At 39.9% G+C, this 19042-nt stretch overlaps 2 protein-coding genes across 3 annotated transcripts; one reads left to right on the top strand and one right to left on the bottom strand.

Moving 5' to 3' along the window:
* The first annotated feature begins 3382 nt into the window (after window positions 1-3382).
* LOC140559961 (gap junction gamma-1 protein-like) lies at window positions 3383-13783 on the top strand. Of its 2 annotated transcripts, none has more exons than XM_072683811.1 (4): window positions 3383-3558; window positions 9754-10233; window positions 10383-11088; window positions 12067-13783. In XM_072683811.1, exons 2-4 carry the CDS (start codon window positions 9775-9777, stop codon window positions 12078-12080), a joined length of 1179 nt encoding a protein of 392 aa, XP_072539912.1. In that variant the 5' UTR covers window positions 3383-3558; window positions 9754-9774; the 3' UTR covers window positions 12081-13783. The 2 variants fall into 2 exon arrangements, with proteins under 2 accessions (XP_072539912.1, XP_072539913.1); XM_072683812.1 differs by lacking the exon at window positions 3383-3558 and adding an exon at window positions 3642-3743.
* Window positions 13605-18448, bottom strand: inha (inhibin subunit alpha). Its single transcript, XM_072682978.1, has 3 exons — window positions 18154-18448; window positions 15836-16131; window positions 13605-14531 (listed from the first exon to the last, which is right to left on the bottom strand). The coding sequence occupies exons 1-3, from the start codon at window positions 18446-18448 to the stop codon at window positions 14091-14093; spliced, it is 1032 nt and encodes a 343-aa protein (XP_072539079.1). The 3' UTR covers window positions 13605-14090.
* Between the last annotated feature and the right edge of the window lie 594 nt (window positions 18449-19042).

Here is a 19042-nt window from a genome sequence, read left to right as displayed (position 1 = left end):
ACTAAGTCCGGTGAATGAGTCTCAAGGCCAAAAACATACTCAACGCAAGTACACAAGCACAAATGCCAATGCCTAAACTGCACAAACTCAATGTGTGTTCTTATGTTACTGTAGTGGTTAAACATTCAAATTTTAATAAAAAACGGTCCACCATGACAGTTAACTGAAAAAAAAAACATGTAGACTGTACAAGGCAACTTTGCTGTTGGTGTAGCTCGCGCTTGCATTATGAAATGCCTTGAGACATTTTTGAATTACTTGAAAACCCAGGGGGATTCTCAATACAAAATTTGCCTAGCCCGGACTGGTGTACTTGGTAGTAAGAAGGTTTGCTGTGTCTGTCAGCGTGGTGTCCAGAGGCTGGAGGTGCTATCATAAGACAGGCCAGTACACCAGGAGACGTGGAGGAGGCCGTATGAGGGCAACAACCCAGCAGCAGGACCGCTACCTCCACCTTTGTGGCTTGGCATTTGCCAGAGAACACCAGGATTGGCAAATTCGCCACTGGCGCCCTGTGCTCTTCACAGATGAAAACAGGTTCACACTGAACAGATGTGACAGATGTGAGAGTCTGGAGACACTGTGGAGAGTGATCTGCTGCCTGCAACATCCTTCAGCATGACCGGTTTGGCAGTGGGTCAGTAATGGTGTGGGGTGGCATTTCTTTGGAGGGCTGCACAGCCCTCCATGTGCTCGCCAGAGGTAGCCTGACTGCCATTAGGTACCGAGATGAGATCCTCAGACCCCTTATGAGACCATATGCTGGTGCGGTTGGCCCTGGGTTCCTTCTAATGCAGGACAATGCTAGACCTCATGTGGCTGGAGTGTGTCAGCAGTTCCTGCAAGATGAAGGCATTAAAGCTATGGACTGGCCCGCCTGTTCCCCAGACCTGAATCCGATCGAGCACATCTGGGACATCATGTCTTGCTCCATCCACCAACGTCACCTCAGGAGACCATCCACCACCTCATCAGGAGCATGCCCAGGCATTGTAGGGAGGTCATACAGGCACGTGGAGGCCACACACATTGCTGAGACTCATTTTGACTTGTTTTAAGGACATTACATCAAACTTGGATCAGCCTGTAGTGTGTTTTTCCTCTTTAATTTTGTGTGTGACTCCAAATCCAGGCCTCCATTGGTTAATAAATTTGATTTCCATTGATGATTTTTGTGCGATTTTGTTGTCAGCACATTCAACTTTGTGCAGAACAAAGTATTTAATGAGAATATTTCATTACTTCAGATCTAGGATGTGTTATTTGAGTGTTCCCTTTATTTTTTGAGCAGTATATATATATATATATATATATATATATATATATATATATATATATGGCCTAAATGTTCACAACGGTGAAGGCCACTCGTGCAGGTCATGCGGCAGACTCTGTTGAGTCAACGCAGAAGCAGAAATCGGCCCCTAATTCAGAATAAAAATCAGGAAAAATCAGGAAAACAAAAATATCTAAACATTGTCTAAACTCAAATATCTGCCATATCGATATAAGATGCTGATATATTGTGCACGCCTAATTGAATTTGTATTGTTTGACATTTTCAGAAGCTGATTTATTATTAAAACAAGAAGTAGACTAGTTGATTACTAATATAAACAACAGTAACAGTTATTACTATAGTTCTTCTGTTTGGCATCAGAAAGCGATGACAACTTATGATGAATGAAGATCAACTGTTCTGTTTCACTGTTCTCTCAGGTTGGCTTCCAAAGCTCATGATGCTTAAACAGTTTATTCAATAATGTCTCAAATGATGCCAACCAGTTCCCAACTGGATGCAGAGTGAGATACTAAGCAGACTCTGTTTTTCCTCTAGACAATCCTTATTGACTGGATGATTAAGCTACAGGTCTATTTTGGTACCTGTCTTCCAAGGTGCCAGTAGATCTACAGTCTTTTTGTGAGGGATTCTGAACAATACTACACTCATCCTCGGAGCAAGCTTTTAAAGACAGTTCTAAAGACGTTAAGGCACATGTAAGGGCAGTAAGCGAAGACCCAACTGTTTTTTTTAAGAGCCCTGCAGAATTACTGACACCCACTGTATAATTTATACCTGACTCTCACATTTTCGAGCTGATAAACAAGGACATTTTTTTCATTGCAATTCATGCTCATCCTCACCAAGCATGCCAGTGATTCCAGAGCGGCACCATACCTGTCTGCTCCTGTTTTGCTTTGTTTCACAGAGACAAATCACTTCCAAGTAGGTGGAAGTGGACAGACACAGGCGCATGTGGTAAACATTTTCCGCCTTTGGCACCAAAGCCATTTTCCGGGCTTCCCTCTCGGACAGCAGCAGACTGTTTACAACTGAAGTCAATTGTGATCTACAGGCCGTTGCATAAGAGTCTTCATAAGCAGGTGTGAACAGTAGACTTGGTATACGCCTCTTGTCTTCACACAGATTGTAATACACCTTTGACCCTTAACATCTGACAGGTTTCAAATCATTATAGTAAACATTTCATATGTACACAGCTAAACAAATAAAATAAATAAATGTTCTCCTGTAATCTGCTGTTACAGTGTTTACAAAACCAGTGACGAGTAGCTTCATTAATTTAAAAATCTTTTTAGTTTCTTTACATTTTTTTTTAAATCACATAAAATGATATGAGAGAGAGAGAGAGAGAGAGAGAGAGAGACAGAGATGGGGGTGGGATTGACAGAAAGAGGGAGACAGGCAGACAGACACATAGAAAGACTGATAGAGAAGAGCGAGAGAGAGAGAGAGAGAGAGAGAGAGAGAGAGAGAGAGGAGATACAGTGCGAGAGAGATGAGAGAATGCAGAAAGAGGCAGTGTGAAGACAGAGAGAGAAGAGATAACTAAAGACAGTGGGAGTGAGGAGATTACGTTTTCCTAAATCCACTTAGTTTTACCTCATCATAAAGTTATGTACAACATAAAACGTTTCCTACATTTAAACTTAAAATGAAGTTATATTTCATAGCGTTTTATAAATGCAACACTGGTGCATTTTGTCAAATCTAACAGATGTTACTTCATTATATATTTATATATTGCGCTAAGCATAATGTATCTTTTTTTTGCGCTGTATCCAGCCCCCCCCCCTTTATCTCTCACCCCTTTATCGTTCTTTGTAGCATGATGGCAGAGGTCCACAGTACCCACAGCCATGGCTATTCCGGGTTAAATACTATGACTGAAAACAGCCTTTGTCATTTGCAGAAAAGTCCTGTTCACAGATCAGAAGTTTAAAGCACTAGCAGTGCCACTACAGCGCTACAGAGCTGCGTTACGTAGAACCGAGGAGAGGAGGTGGGCTGAAGGAATTCATGGAAGATTGCCCCCTTCTCCTCTGTCTCTCAAATACCGACGAGGATGGAGAGGTCACATGGTTCAACTTCAGCACACCGAGTGTTTTCTTTTTTTCTTTTTTTTTTTTGGAAGAAGGAGGGGTGGATGGAGAGGAGTGAGCGAACGTTATAACACCGGGATATTTTGTTAAAGCGCCGAAGAGTTTCACCTAGGACTAACCATAGAGAGCTCGAGACTTTAATCACTTTGTAAGGTGGGTATATGTATATATATTTTAATTTTTATCTTTTTAAATCTTTTTAAAGTGTGAGTGTATGTTTGGGGGGAAGTATGCGTGCGTGTGTGTGTGGAGAAAGTCTCTCTCGACCGAAGTCACACTGAGGTTTTCAACGAACTTGTTCCTGTGGCGAACTGCTGAGGGTCCTTACAAACACAAAGGTAATGTTGGTCGAGGGAAATTGCGGTTAAAAAGTTAGCTAGCTACCATATGTTGTCATTGAAATTCCCCTCTGGAAAAAAAACAGCTTTTCTAGCTCACGTTCGGGTTTTGTTGTTGTGACAGGGATCTGAGTTTATGTAGCTAAAAAGTTAGTCTAAAAAAAAGTGTAGTTTTTCTGAACAGACCGGTGCACTGCTGTAAAATTGGGTCGCTGGCTGAAGTGTTTTGAAGAGTTGTCTGGTTTGACTGAGCTTCAATTTACCAACCAACACCTCCGGCCAGGTCGGCTTACAATTAGGCTTCTTCAATTAGTTTTCATATTCTAATTCTAAAGCATGGTCTATTTAATCTGTTTTAAGATTATGAATACAAAAAAGTGAGGTATGAGAGCCTCACCTCACAGAGTCTTTTTGTTTAGTCTGTCAGGCTACTTTAAGTAATTTCACACATTGGGCACGGGGCTAGTTGATTTCACTATGAAAATATTATTAATAATACAAATTAATATTATTGTCCCGTTATTATGTATCTCGAAATTGTACGATATTACATTGGAATAGTTTTGACAAGGTCTTGTGTACCAAAAGACTGTGGTGCTTTTAGTATGCCTCTATGTTCATACGTGTGTCAACATATGCTACAACTTTGTCCATCAGAAGTGAACTCAACAGATGTAGTTTTTCAGGCCCTATTTTCTCAAATAACAGTTAAAGTGAAGTCGTTGGACATTGAATAAACCCTCTCCTCAAATACCTGAAATACCCAGTGAAACACAGGAATTATGTTAGGATCTAGTCCAATTCAGGATCCAAAATCTGAGCCTATGAATTAGTCCCAGGGGACCTGCAATTGATAGCAAGTGACACACCCTGTATTTAGGTTGACCTTCTTAGTATCTAACTACCTGAACACCCTTTTCTCTTTCTGACATTCTCAGTTCTTGGGAATTTTTTTTTTACTAGATACCTGTTGGTGTCACATGATGTAGCAAAAGGGCTTGGGTTTCAAATAAACCAAAAAGTGTGTTTGCTAATGCTTGTAACATACCTCTCAGCCCAGGTTCCAAGTTGTAACTGAGCTGAAGAGTGGCTGCCTGACTGTGACATATATTTTCTTTGTATTTGTTAAAACCTGCTCTGTCTGAATAACACACAGCCTGATATGCTAGTCTGATATTTAGTCTTATATTTCTGATCTATGCACTTTCCTAAATGTAGACTTGTTACTGTAACTTTTTTCTATTATATCCAAATGGTATGGTGTTAAATTTTATGATTAATGGGATGTCATTGTGGACCTATGTCTGTATCTGTAACAGTAATTCTGGGGTAGCTGTGTAAAAAGTGGTTTAGGCAGAGTACGTTTGAACTGCATGCAAAGACTGCTCTCACCACACTGTGAAATTTTTAGCCTCTTTAATGTGTTACCTCTTAATGAGTTTCACCTCTCACCCTCTCATGCCATTGTCCTCTTTTCCTTATGCTCTGTCTTGAGCACAGGGTCTTTCTCAGTCCTCATCATTTCTGCTCTGTGTTAGCAGCCTGCCATGACTTGCCGGCTCTCTCTTTGAAGCTCCTGTCTGCACACAAAGTAACTGATGTTGACCTCGGGGTGGGGGCTGTTAAAAGTTAGATGCTCCTCAGCACTTCCACTCCAGGACGTACTCGACAGTGCTCGTTTGCTGTTTTATGGCCACGTCCTTCTTTTCCAATATAAGTAAATGTGAGCTATCCGCGCCCAGTTTCATAGTTGCTAGTGAAGAGAACAGTAGCTGCCATGATTTTTTTTCCTAGCTTGAGGTAGTAAATCTTGGCTTAGTGCTCTCTGGAGCGGATTTGTGCTGTACCCCTTCTTTTATTTTTGGGAGAGTGGAACAGAAATCCATCAATTGTTACAAATTATTATGGATGCACTGATGATGTGAATTTTTGGGTTGTTGCTGATATCTGAGATTTTTTTGCACATACTCAAAACTACATGTAGATGTAAAAAAAGGCACCCTAGCGCATCTAGTGAGGGCTGTACACAAAAAGATATACCAAAGTCCAAATGTAATATCTTTGGGCAAATGTGCATGTACTTTTCTTCAGTGTTTACGCCTACTTTGGATTTGGAACATCAAAACATCCTTGTTAATTTATTATTAATTAATTTTTTTACACAATTTGGAAGGCCAATTACCCAATGTGCTGTGAACTGCTGTGTCAGCCAATGGTTCTTTTCAAACTGTCATTTACGCAGCATCGCTAGGTGGCCAGCGCGACTTTACAGCTCTAATACCCAGCCAACATACACCTGTGCTGATCACCGTCACACTAGGAGGTGTGGAGGAAGTGCCATCAATCCACCTAAAAGAGCAAGGCCAATTGTGCTTTCTTGGACTCTTTGGTCTTTTGGATCACTCTGAGCTCTAAAACATCTTTGCAATAACTGCTCTAGAGATGAATTCTGACTAAATTTAATATTTGAATATCCAGTACAGTTGGATTAAAAAAAAATAAATAAATCAGTGGTGCTGCACAGATAGCTGGTTAGTATATAACATTAGCTATGCTAATAAAATGACATCTGTTAACACAACTCTACTTGTCTTTTACTGTCATTTAACCCCCATGTGCAACAGAAAAGACACTATTGTAAACAGATCATGAGCATTGTAATTATTTTGACCCTATAGTTGAGGTAGAGTGTTATTTCCTGTTTTGAACACACTGCCACAGAGGTGCAAGATACTAAACTGAACTGATGCACAATGAATGAGTGCAAGTGAGACAGATATACAGAATTCTGATTACTGTGATATTGTATGTAATTTACTGCTGTCAAGGAGTCACTATAAATATGTGGGAAAATCACGCAAGTTGCACAAGAGTTGGGATATCTGGTATTGCGGTATCTTGAATCAAATGATGAAAGTCTCTGTCTTCTCAATTACGTCCTTGACTGCGCAGCTGTGTTAAGGCATATATATATATATATATATATATATTAGAATAGCAAAACCAAAACATTATGCACTCTGCAAGCCGAAACATTATGCACTCTGCTGGAAACCAAAACATCTCACTCTACAAATTCGTTTGAAGGTGCCTTGTGGTATCTGACACCAAGATGTTAGGAGCAGATCCCCTCCGTCACCACCCCTATACTATAAGAACCGACTGTTCAATTGCTGTCTAACATTTCCCAGACCTTGACATTATGAGAGAATGTTATTCACTTCATCTAATCACAGTCTTTTGGCATATTTGTGTATGTTCCACTTTTTGTATTCAAATGCTGTGATCTCCCTATGCACATTGCATGTAACCGTAGTGTAAAAGAGTTGCAGGGAAATGAGTAGACATTATTGAACGGAAACTACAGTTTTTGTTTCTTTATAACTTCTGTTGCTGTATAGCCTTGAACCTCCTGTGGTTGGAGTCAGGCATTTCTGTAGGCCCTACTGCACTAATTAATTTTTACTACCACAGAACTCCGGCAGGGGTTTACTGCATGCTTGTCAAGGCGCTGGCTTGCTTGATGTGTGTCGAAACCTGGATGTTGTGACATGTCTCTTCCAAGCATTTTGCAGTGTGGCCAAGTGTTTTCTGTGGTGTAACATTCCAGTGGGCACCTGCTTGGGAGATAATCATATTTAATCAGTAAGCTGATATGCCAGGTCGCAATCTTTATGTGTACAGTGTTTTGTAGGTTAGCATTTAGAAGGAGCTACAGGCAGAGCCTGAAGAGTGAATGTTGTAAGGGCATGCAATTGTAAGGTTATGGTTGGGTGTATGGCTAGACTGAGTTGTGATTAAGTTTTCACTTAGACATTTTCATCTAAAGTCTGGAATAGGAATATTAAAGGGGACTTTGCCACCCTATAGTTGCAATCATAGTAATTCAATCCCTATTGCAGATTAGGTTTATTAGCACAATTTACAATTTCAGCTGCTTGCCAAAAACCAACCAAACAAGAACAATTTAAATAGCTCTACGCCTACACATAACAACTACTATAACACTTGCTTTCTTCAAATGCAACACAAAATGCAACTTTTAATACCTACTGCAGTTTCAGAATTTCAACTCCTTTACTTAGTAGAGCACTCTTTTGCTGTTATGGCCTGCTGCAGACATGATGCGTAGCTAGACACCAGCTTCTGGCAGCGTTCCTGATTAATCTTAGTCCATTCCTCATGGGCAATGACCTCAAGTTCACTACTATTCATGGGTTAATTGCTTCAACCACCTTCTTCAAATCCTACCAAAAAAAATGATGGGGTTTAAGTTGGCAACTGTGATTGCCGCTCCGGAATCTTCCAGGACTTCTTCTGAAGCCATGTCTTGATGAAGCTTGGAATCATTGTCCTATTGAAGGGCCAACAAGCTTCGGCTTCCTCACAGAAGGCATCACGTTTACTCCTAGAATTTCCTGTTACTGGATTGAATCCATCTTGCCCTCGATGCGCTGCAGATTTCTAGTGCCAGAGAAAGCAAAGCAGCACCAAAGCCTCACTGAGACACTGCCATACTTCACTGTTGGCGAGGTGTTCTTTTCAGTGTATGCTTCATTCTTCCTCCTCCATATGACTTATCCATAGTTTTGTTTCATCACTCCATCCTAGTGGTGCGATGCTTTTTACATTTCCAGATGACACTTGGCATTAGGCAATCTGAAGCTCATGGGTAGCTGCGCCAATGCGTTCCATTCTATTGGCAGTGCTGTAGTATGGAGAATATACAAGCTGTGTATGAAATGAAGTCATAAGGGTGCACTGTATAGTAGCCAAAATCACTAATTACCCACTAAATGAAGAGGGTTCTTTGACTCAAAACGATCATGGAATCTTTTTTAATGCTAGATGGATATGGATTTCTTTTGTATTTATTTATTTTTATATTGTGTATATAGAACTATTTATATATTCATTCACCAAGCAATCTGTTAAGAAAATGGCATGGATTGTTTGTGCCAGAACATAACTTGCTCTGATGACTATAAATATTTGCTCTGGTACACTTATGGTAGACTCTAAAATTGGTGACAACAGCATGACTCAATGGACCCAACCTGCCTTGTGTCAACAGTCCAAGCTTGTGGAAGTGGTGTAATGGTGTGGGGGAATGTTTTATCGGAACACTTTGGGTCAGTTAAAGCCAATTGATCATCACTTGTATGCTCCAGTCCATTTTTAATATAGTTGCTCGCCATAGACATCTTTTTATGAGCACAATTTACCTGTTGTCTATTTGCTACTTTCAGCACGGTAATGCACCATATCACAAAGCAAACGTGAACTTAAAGTGGCTTCATAAACATTCAGTGTTCTTTGGTGGCATTTCCAGTCACCATATCCAAATCTATTAGACCACCTTTGGGATGTGTTAAAACAAAAGATTTCTCAATTAAGTCAACCTGGACCGGAATCTCAAAGGAATGTTTCCAACATCTTGTGGATTTCATGCCCTGAAGAATTTAGACAGAGCGCAAAAGGAGGCCTTACCCCAGTATTAGTATAATGTTCCTAATAAAGGATTTAGTGACATGAAAGCTTACAATAGGAACAAGCAGTGAGGGCTCCTTGCCAGTGAAATGAATCACGGTCTGAGGCTGCCCACAATGCCATTTAATGGCCACATTTAGACCTCCTTTAAATGTTTTACAGATCTTGTGACTATTTGCACTATTTGCTCACTAATTGTCATCCTCTGGAATAGGGTGTCACCTCCACCCACTCAAGTAAAGTCATTCACTGTTAAGACTCCACAATGGGGCTAAAACAAAGACTCAGAACTAGATTGGGATTAAAACTTATACCTAGCTTATACCTTATCCATTAAAATATGCCTGGATCTGCCCTGATCCTGATCCACATCCCTATAAACCATGTCATGAAAAGTGAATTTAACTCATTTCCGATGCTGTTCTTTGCTATCCATTAATATGATTTTGATAATTGGTCATGTTGGAATGCTTTACTTATGCTCTTATGCTTTATCTTCCTCACTCTTTAACGCTGGCAGGCCCCTGGTCGCTGTGGCAATATGAGTTGGAGCTTTCTGACACGTTTATTAGATGAGATCTCTGACCATTCCACCTTTGTTGGGAAGATCTGGCTTACACTCCTCATCATCTTCCGGATTGTTCTGACGGTGGTCGGTGGCGAGACCATCTACCACGATGAGCAGAGTAAATTCGTATGTAACACAGCACAGCCTGGTTGCGAGAATGTATGCTACGATGCTTTTGCACCACTCTCCCACGTTCGATTCTGGGTCTTCCAAATCATCATGATCACCACACCCTCCATCATGTATCTGGGTTTCGCCATGCACAAGATCGCCCGCATGAATGACGAGGATTACCTGCCACGGAGACGCAAACGGGCCCCCATGGTGCACCGAGGTGCCAACCGTGACTATGAAGAGGCAGACGAGATGGGTGAGGAGGTGCCCATGATAACAGAAGATATTGAGCCACCTGAGAAGGACAAGAAGTTTGAGGTGGGGCATTACATTGGTGTAAAATAAAGAACTTATTAATATAGGTATTATTAAACACAATTGATTTCAATTAATTCATTTATTTTTTTATGATCTAATTGGAAAATGTTCTGATGTAAATTAACATTCATGCCACTCATCCCTACAAGGCAATGGCTGAGTCCAGCAGTCCCCCAGTGAAGCATGATGGGCGGAGACGCATCCAGAGAGATGGTCTGATGAAGGTATATGTGCTGCAGCTGATATCTCGCATTGCCTTCGAAATCTCCTTCCTCTTCGGACAGTACATCCTGTATGGCTTTGAGGTAGCTCCCTCATATGTGTGCACTCGCAGCCCATGCCCACACACAGTGGACTGCTTTGTCTCACGGCCCACAGAGAAGACCATTTTCTTAATCATTATGTATGTGGTGAGCTTTCTGTGCCTTTTGCTGACTCTACTGGAGATCTTTCATCTGGGCATTGGTGGCCTGAGGGACACTTTTCATAAGCGGGCCGCCCACAGGCGTGCCTTGTCTGGCCCTCCGCGCACCACAGCCCTCTGCCATCAGCTGGGCCGTGCCCCTTCAGGCTACCACACTGCCCTGAAGAAGGCCCCATTGAGCAGGCTGAAGGGCGGGTTTCGTGAAAACATGGGTGACTCTGGACGCGAATCACTGGGCGATGAGGCGGCCAGTCGGGACCTGGACCGCCTGCGGAGGCACCTGAAGATAGCCCAGCAACACCTGGACCAAGCCTACCAAAACGAGGAAGGTGGAGCCTCACGCAGCAGCAGCCCAGAGTCCAGCAGCACAGCAGCAGAGCAGAACCGACTCAATCTGGCCCAGGAGAAACATGCCAGCACTGTGGAGAAAGGTGTGTAGTACCCAGACCAAAAGCTGGAGTCTCTAATTTGGTTATGTAATGTTTTTCTTTCTTTTCTGGAATAGGAAGAGGTTGATGTAAACATTTTTTAGGCTTCAGAATATAACATTAATTCACCGGCCCTTCAGACAGATATGGAAACTAAGCTGCAAAAACAACCTGCAGTTTACATTTAAACACAAGAAAACTCAAACATGGTTAAACATTGTGCCATAAAGCAACGTAATATAGTAATTTTCCTTTAAAATACAGGTTCATTTCGTTACTCCACTGACTTTAATGGGTAGAATTATGTCTCTGTCATGCTACATGGAAAACTGTTGCTGCCCTATATGACTTGGAGCAGGCGTTGAGTCTTGTGAGAACTGTGAAGTATTTGTGTAAAATCCTGTAATATTAGTCTAATTGATCAGTAAAAGTGCATCTTTCGCTGGTTCTGTATCTCTCCGCTTGTAAACAAATCAATGTGTACCATGAGTGGGAGCTCAAAGCATGCAAAACTATGGAGGGGGATCCCTAGAGCAAAAATAATCTTGCATAATGATGCTGTAATGGATAATTTTATAGCCTTTTACATGACTTCACCATCCAAAAGGATACAATTAAGTATTTCAGGCTGAAGTATAGTCATGATTTGGTGATCTAGCTATTAAGAAAATGCAGCTAAGAGTAGATTTTCTATCCATTAAGTTAGGTGAGAGATCCAGTTTTTCTGCTATATAGAACTTTTTAAGACCTTTTTAGATCAGCTGTCCCCTTCTGTGGACTTTTTTCTTTGTAAGAACTGAAAAATTACAGCCTTACCTTACTGAAACACTATTGTTTCATTCTTGAGTCAACATATTTCTCTGTTGTGCTAGCTGTGTAGATTTTCTGCGTCCATTAGATAAGGAAATATGCTGTTTTATGTTAAATCAGTCCATCTTGAAAAAACTGTCAAGAATTTATTTTTGTTTTATTTTTCCAAAGGGGTCCATGCATGAAGTGAGTGAACTGCTGTCAACTCCCCTCTCCATCGATCAAACTGGCCTGTTATAGGAGATGCACATATCGGAGGGCAGTCATTGACAAGAGGGATGGTGAAGATGTGTGTGCATGTGTGTTTGCATGTTTGAGTAATAAATGTGCCTGTCAGTATTAAAGGGAGACTTCACTACTTTGCAATATAAAGGTATTGATATCTAATATGGTCAGCGCACCTTAACTGCTCTGTAGTGCTGTTTAAATAATAAATAAATAAATAAATAAATAAATAGAATTATCCAAGTACCTCTTGGTTATGCCACTGAGAGGCCTGTAAAAACAAAAATGCTAAAGGCATAGCAGTAATGTAAAGTAAAGGAGAAACTTCTGTTATACTTTGTTTTGTTTAATTGTCTCTAAATAATTCAGTAAGGAAGGTTGTATTGTTTTATAAATAACACAGATGCTGTTTTCACAAAATGTGTCCTTTACAAAGACACAGAATTAGAATGTCCTTTCAAGACTAATAACTACTGGGAGAGTAAATGGAGAAACAAATATCCTAGTATTCCTATCCAGGGTATACTGGGTCATTAGCTTACACCGTGATGCATCGATAAATGCCATATTCTTTCACAAGTCAAAATGAGGTAGGTTTGTTCACCTCAGCACATTGCCTTAAGGCGTGAGCCAGTTTTCCTCTTTGCCATTCCAGCCCCAGTGGTGTAAATTCTTGGCGAACAGCACCCATAGTATTTGGGGATTCAGAATTAAATGCATGAAGGAATGGTGAGATTTGTACATTCGTATTTTTTATGGTACTTTCACATTTTCACATTTGATACTGGGCCACGTCAGTGCCTTGAGATCTTACAGCAACTGCACAGTAGTCCAATCATGCTGTATTTTCTATATGTTAATAATTAAACTAAAAAAGTGAGCAGTATCTTTTTGAATAATGTTAATGTGCATTTGACTAGATTTAAACATTTGCTAAAAAACAACCTGGAAAATGCTTGAATAATATACGTTAAAACGTTTCACGCTGTCTGACTGTTAAAAGAAAGTCTGTTTGGCCTTTCTCTGAATACATTAGACCAGTTGTTTCATGTCTTATGTAAAATCTTAACATACATTGGCTGGTTTTAGCTTTAGTAAAAGTGCAGTAAGTTATATATTAATTTTGTAACTTAATAAATAGAAACTAAACAAGAAGAGAACTAAATACATTTGTGCTGCTCTGACCTAATTGTGGCATTCGATCAGTTTAAGCAGAATGTATGTTACACTAAATAACATGTTACACTATGAATGCCGCTTCCAATAACATATTTCACTCAGTGTACTAACGTTTGTAACATCTGTATGTATCGTCTTCAGTTTTGTTACTGTTTGGAGTTTTGTTCCTGATGGAGCTGCTCATTAGTACAATTTTCACCATTAACTGGATTAAAAAAACAAAAAACAAACAAACCACAAACAAAAAGAAGATCTGCATCTAAAAGGTTCAGCCATGTAATTAAAGCATACAGTTTTCCTATTCATTCTGTTCTGTTTTTGAAATGTCTTTTTAACTGGAAGGTGTGCACTGTTTCATGTATTTTGTTCCTGCTTATGGTATGGGGTCAAACACATTTCAGTACCATTTATACAGACTTCTGTACACTGCTTGTCTTAATTTGTTTATACATGCATTGATTGATAAAACATTGCATATTGACAACTTGTCAAAACCCCCTTCCCTTGTTTTATATGATTTGAAACTTAAATGCAGAATGTATTTTTTTAAATGATGCGCTTTGTAATAATGCTAAGAACTGTAGAATGAAACCGAATGGTTGTCTTTCTGGGATTAAGCTAGAAAAGGTAGAACACTGCCCTTAGTCTTTAGTCTTCAAAGGGATAACATATTTTCTTTTCTCTTTAATGGCAGTCAGAATCTACATCTTTAACGGTGCAATATATCTAGTCATGTTTTTAGACTTACATGACATCAGAATACAAGCTTATTTGTTTATATAAGCAGAGGATCAGATACAGTTGCACTCTTCTGGAATGATATTAGGCAGGGTCTCGTATTTAAAGGAAAAGCCTCCATCAGAAGTGGTGGTGAAGCGAAGTGACTTCATGCTCTCAGGCACTGGTGCACAGCATTGGTTTATCCCCAGCAGAGTGGTGGTGCGCTCTGGGCTAGAACAGTTACCATGACAGTAGTGGAAGTTGAACACCTTTGGGTGCACAATCCAGTTATCCCAGCCCAACTCTTGGAAGGATATCTCAATTTGCTCCCTCTTGCAGTCGGTATTGGGGCCTTCAGAAGAGGGCCTTTGAAGCTTCTCAATGGCAGCTGGTGACCAAGGGATGCTGGGGGCCCTGCGGGTGCGGTCAGACCCGTGAGGCCTGGTATGAAGGTGAAGGAAGGGAGTCTTGTCCTCCTCCAAGCTGTAACAGCTGCAGGCTGGGCATCGGACCTAGCCGTGAGGAAAAAACAAAAAAAAGATTTCATAGGAAATTTGAGTACCCCCAGTAGTCCACAGCCTTGCTCTACTCCACCTCCCCAAATACTAGATTAAGAAATACTGCCTTAGAGCTGGTCTTGAAGTATGTCTGTGATGCAAGTTGTTTGCTTTTCCTGCAGTAACAAACCCGCTTCTACTCAAGAAAGGCATGTTTATTATATTTATTAGCTGATAAGGGAAAACACCAAAACATGCAGGGCAGGTTTCCTCCAGGCCCAGGTTTGGAAACCACTGCTTCATAAGGGACCACATTTTTAAAATATCTGCATAATACAATCATCTGGAGAAACACACTGAATCAGTGGTAATTCAGTAATAACTAAATGTCAAAAGTGTAAAAGTATTACATAAAGTGGTTATTAATATATTTTCTAATGCCTGATACATTAGTTTATGAAATGTTGGCCTAAATTCATTACATTCATTCAGTTCATTGTGGGCAGGTACATGCTATAAGGCAAAATACTATACTAGTATAGTTGGCATTACCTTTGGTTCCTACCATCAGTCAATATGTTTCTATATACTGAACTAGCAATTTAACAACAAGGTACTTTGAATGCTTCTGTTTATGCCTCAGTTTATTTATGCAGAAGGATATATAAAAAAAAATGTTTAGCCATGCTACAGGAGCTAGTGGTGTAGGCTATGGTGTTAACTTGCTAGGCGGCATTAAAGGAAGTGAAACTTTGTGAACATTCTATTAAGTCTGTCAGTGAGATACTAAACATTAACCAAAAAGCTATGCATAATATACCAGTCTACCTAACACATGCACACAAAATAAATATCCTTTAGGAAATAACTAAGTAAATGTACACTTTTTGTAAACTGTAATTCTTTGGGTCAAATGAGATTTTCTGCCAGTGTTCGATAAATTTTCTAGTCTATAAATTCTCGGCAATGCATACATAAGTCAATTAAACAGCTTGCCATAACAGAGTGTGATTGCTGAAATCACACAGCCCGCACACTTTCACACTGCAATTTTTAAATGTCTCAATTTGCGTTTTTCAGTACACCCACCACCAGATGGAGCTAGGAGCACCATGAACATACAAATGAGATATACTGTATGTTGACCTACTGAGGGTAAATAAGAAATGCTAAAAAAAAGAAGAACCTGCCTAAAAGGCTTCGATGTGTTTACCTGCTGGCCCCCTACCTACATTTGTGTAGATCTAAATTGAAGAAATGCCCCATTCCTTTGCCAATAAGCCCCAAAAATCATTAAATTCTCCCCTTGCCCACAGCACCTGCAGCATGAATGGCCCATCGGCCATGGCAGCATGAAGCTGGCGATCCAGCCTGTAAGTGGTCCAGCCATCGGGGCTGCGCTTGACCGGCTTCTGGGCCACCTGGAGCAGCTCCTGGCGAGATGTGAGAATGTATATAGGGACAGGGCTGGTGTCTTCTGCAATGGCCTCGCCTGCGTAGAACCAGAAGTGGGCTGAGGTGATGACAGACTCCTGGCTGTCTAGGGAAGGATGGAAGTAGTAGGTGAAGTGGCTGGAGGAGGCCTCTGAAGAGGAGGGGTCCAGACAAGTAGACTCTAAAAAAAAACACCACAAAAGTATAAAAGATGTCAGGGAATGCCTCAACATTTACAAAAGACCACTTAGACTACACACTGCACACTCTGTCCTAACATGGCACAGGTATTTATGAACTTAATTATGATACTGAGCTCTGTTCCATCAGTTCTGCTCTTTTACATTCAGATACTTAATTTCAATCAAATTCCTTTCTATCAAAAATGTTTTCTTTCTGAACATTTGTTAAAGCACTTACTGAAAAGGGGCTATAACAGCTTTCAGGTTTGAGTGCTGACTATGGTTGTCACAGTACCCAAACTAAGAGCAGTACAATGGTACCAAGCCCTTTACTTTTACACTATCCTAAAGAGTCTGAAGAGACAGATGAGCAATATCAGGATGCTTTATGGTAAGAATGGTTCACAAAAAGATTTTCTGATCTTGTCTGTTCTTAAATGCCTAAATACCTAATCTGTAATGTTTCATTACAGACACACTCTTAAATTGCATATTTTAAATTAAAATTCTTGTATATGGAGTGTTTGACAACAGCTTTTTTGTTTAAAAAATCTGGTACTGTTGTTTTTTCGCTGCATGTAATAACGCTTTAATATGTCTCATAAAAATAAACACTGGCATAGTGATTTATGGAAACTTCTTGCCAAGAAGTTGCCAAGACTTCTTTCTCCTCTTTGATTCATTTGTATGTGTACTTTACCTACTTCAACAAACCCAGTAAAAAATTCTGATTGTGCATGAAGTAATTAATATGATCACCAGAGGAATATATCACACCACAATGAAATGTATCAATGTACAGGTATCAGTGAATCCCTACAGTTTGGCGATTGTAAATATAAGCTTTGTGGTATCATAATGCTTAATAGCAAAGCATGTTTTAAAAAAACAAACAAACAAACAAACAAAAAAAAACACTGGAATGGTTGAATGAAATTTCTACAGCGTAGGAGGTCCAGTTTCTGGTTAATCAGTATTCCTGGCTACAAATACAACACAAAGGAACACTTTGAGAAAAGTCACTTTATATTTGGTTTTGATCTGGCATATGTTAAAAATTATGTTGTATTTTCCTTGTACTGACAATTAATATTTGCATGCCTTTTCATTTCTTTTTAAAAGTATTTTTAAATAATTAAAAGAATGTGGGCCCCTGCTGATATCCAATCTTTTATATGTACATACAGTATCTACTTATGCAGGTTGAGACTAAATCTAGATTTGTATTACAAAAAAATGTTGTTAATAAAATTACCTTTATTGTCCCTTTAAGTACCTATATTGTCATTAGCACAACAACATCTCTTTAAATATCCCAGCTTTGGTAACAACTACACAACCATGTGATCAACCACCCAGGGCAATATATTGGTTTAAAATATTGGCCAAACTGAACACATGTTTGATGTTGATAATTTTATATATATTTTATATATTAAAATGAATCTTAACTGAACATATAAAAGTATAAATTCTTCTGCTGCCTCATTCAATAATCATCTCATAATGACTTGAAGTATAACATTAGATTACAGCAAAATAGTCTTTAAGATACTTTAATGAGAGGCTCTACCAATACTACATATAAGACATATTATTATTATTGTGCATGGACACATAATCTTTGATATTTATATCACATTTTAAATGCCATATTCACATATGTATCAAATATTTAGGGTGACGTAAAGATATATATTATTGCTTATTTTCTGAATCTCTCTAGATTGTAAAAATAATTTTAATAGTAAATTTAGTAGCTTTAGTAGTAATTTAGTAAGTCTAATGTTTCCAAGAATACGAATAAATTGACAAGCTACTTAATTCTGGTTCTGTAGGGCCAGAGTCCAGAACTGCTTGGAGATTTCCCTTCTTTAAGGCACCAACCAAACCTGGTTATTAAAAGATGAGCTGAACTAGTGAGGCAGGAAAAGCAGGAAAATAATTAAACTTTGCTGGACTTCAGCCCTCGAGGACTGGAGATGGGTACCTCAGAACAATATAAGACCAATTAGACTGACCGGAGCTGGGGAACAGAATGACCTGGGAGGTCTCCATATGCTGCCTCCGCTCAACTCTGGCCTCCCTGCTCACTCGTGGCGCTCCATGCTGGGCTGCCCTGTCCAGTCTCTCGCCAGGGGACATCAGTGGCATGGGTACAGGTGGCCCATCTAGCCCAAGCCTCTCCAAAATGCTTTTCTTGAGCCAGTCCAGAACCACTTCCCGAGGGACATCTTCTTCTGGGCAGGCCTGAGACTGAAAATCAGTCAATAGGGCCAACATGATCAGAGTGCTGGTGAACATAGGTAGATGCATGATGTAGATTCCCTTTTTGGTTCTCAAAAAGAAAAAAGGAGGAGACAATCTTCAATTAAAAGAACTTAAAGCAAACCTTTGCTTGACTAGCTTGAACAATCTGTCACATTTGAAAAGACAAGAATAGAAAGCTCTGACGTCCTCACAGTAAACCTGCCTGTAAAGTTTTTTCCTAAGACGGTTGTCGTACTCGTCCTCTCTCTGTTCTCTCCTTTCTATCTGTTTCCTTTGCTTACTACAGGTCCTCCTACGAGTGCATTGCATATTTGACGCTAGTATTTGGGTTCACACTATCACTGAGGACATGTGGGGAAGAGGCCAATGAGATAGACCCGTCTGGGGAATTGTTTTAATACCTTGGCCTTGACCTTGGAGGATCTGTAGTGTCACAATGCATAAAGAGCTTCTTGTCTCAAAATGTCTGTTATTCTTACAGAAGTGTTACAGTAAACTGCACTGAAACTGGTGTCTTGAAACTGGTGTTCAGTCACTATAGCAAATGTTCTTATGGATGTAATGTGCAAATTGGTCTGAAAACAACAACAACAAAGACCAAAAAGAAAACAACCACAGCAAAAGATTACATTTGGTCTA

Source organism: Salminus brasiliensis, chromosome 7 (assembly GCF_030463535.1).
Source record: "Salminus brasiliensis chromosome 7, fSalBra1.hap2, whole genome shotgun sequence".
Classification (NCBI taxonomy): domain Eukaryota; kingdom Metazoa; phylum Chordata; class Actinopteri; order Characiformes; family Bryconidae; genus Salminus; species Salminus brasiliensis.
This window is presented reverse-complemented; position numbering and strand designations above follow the sequence as displayed.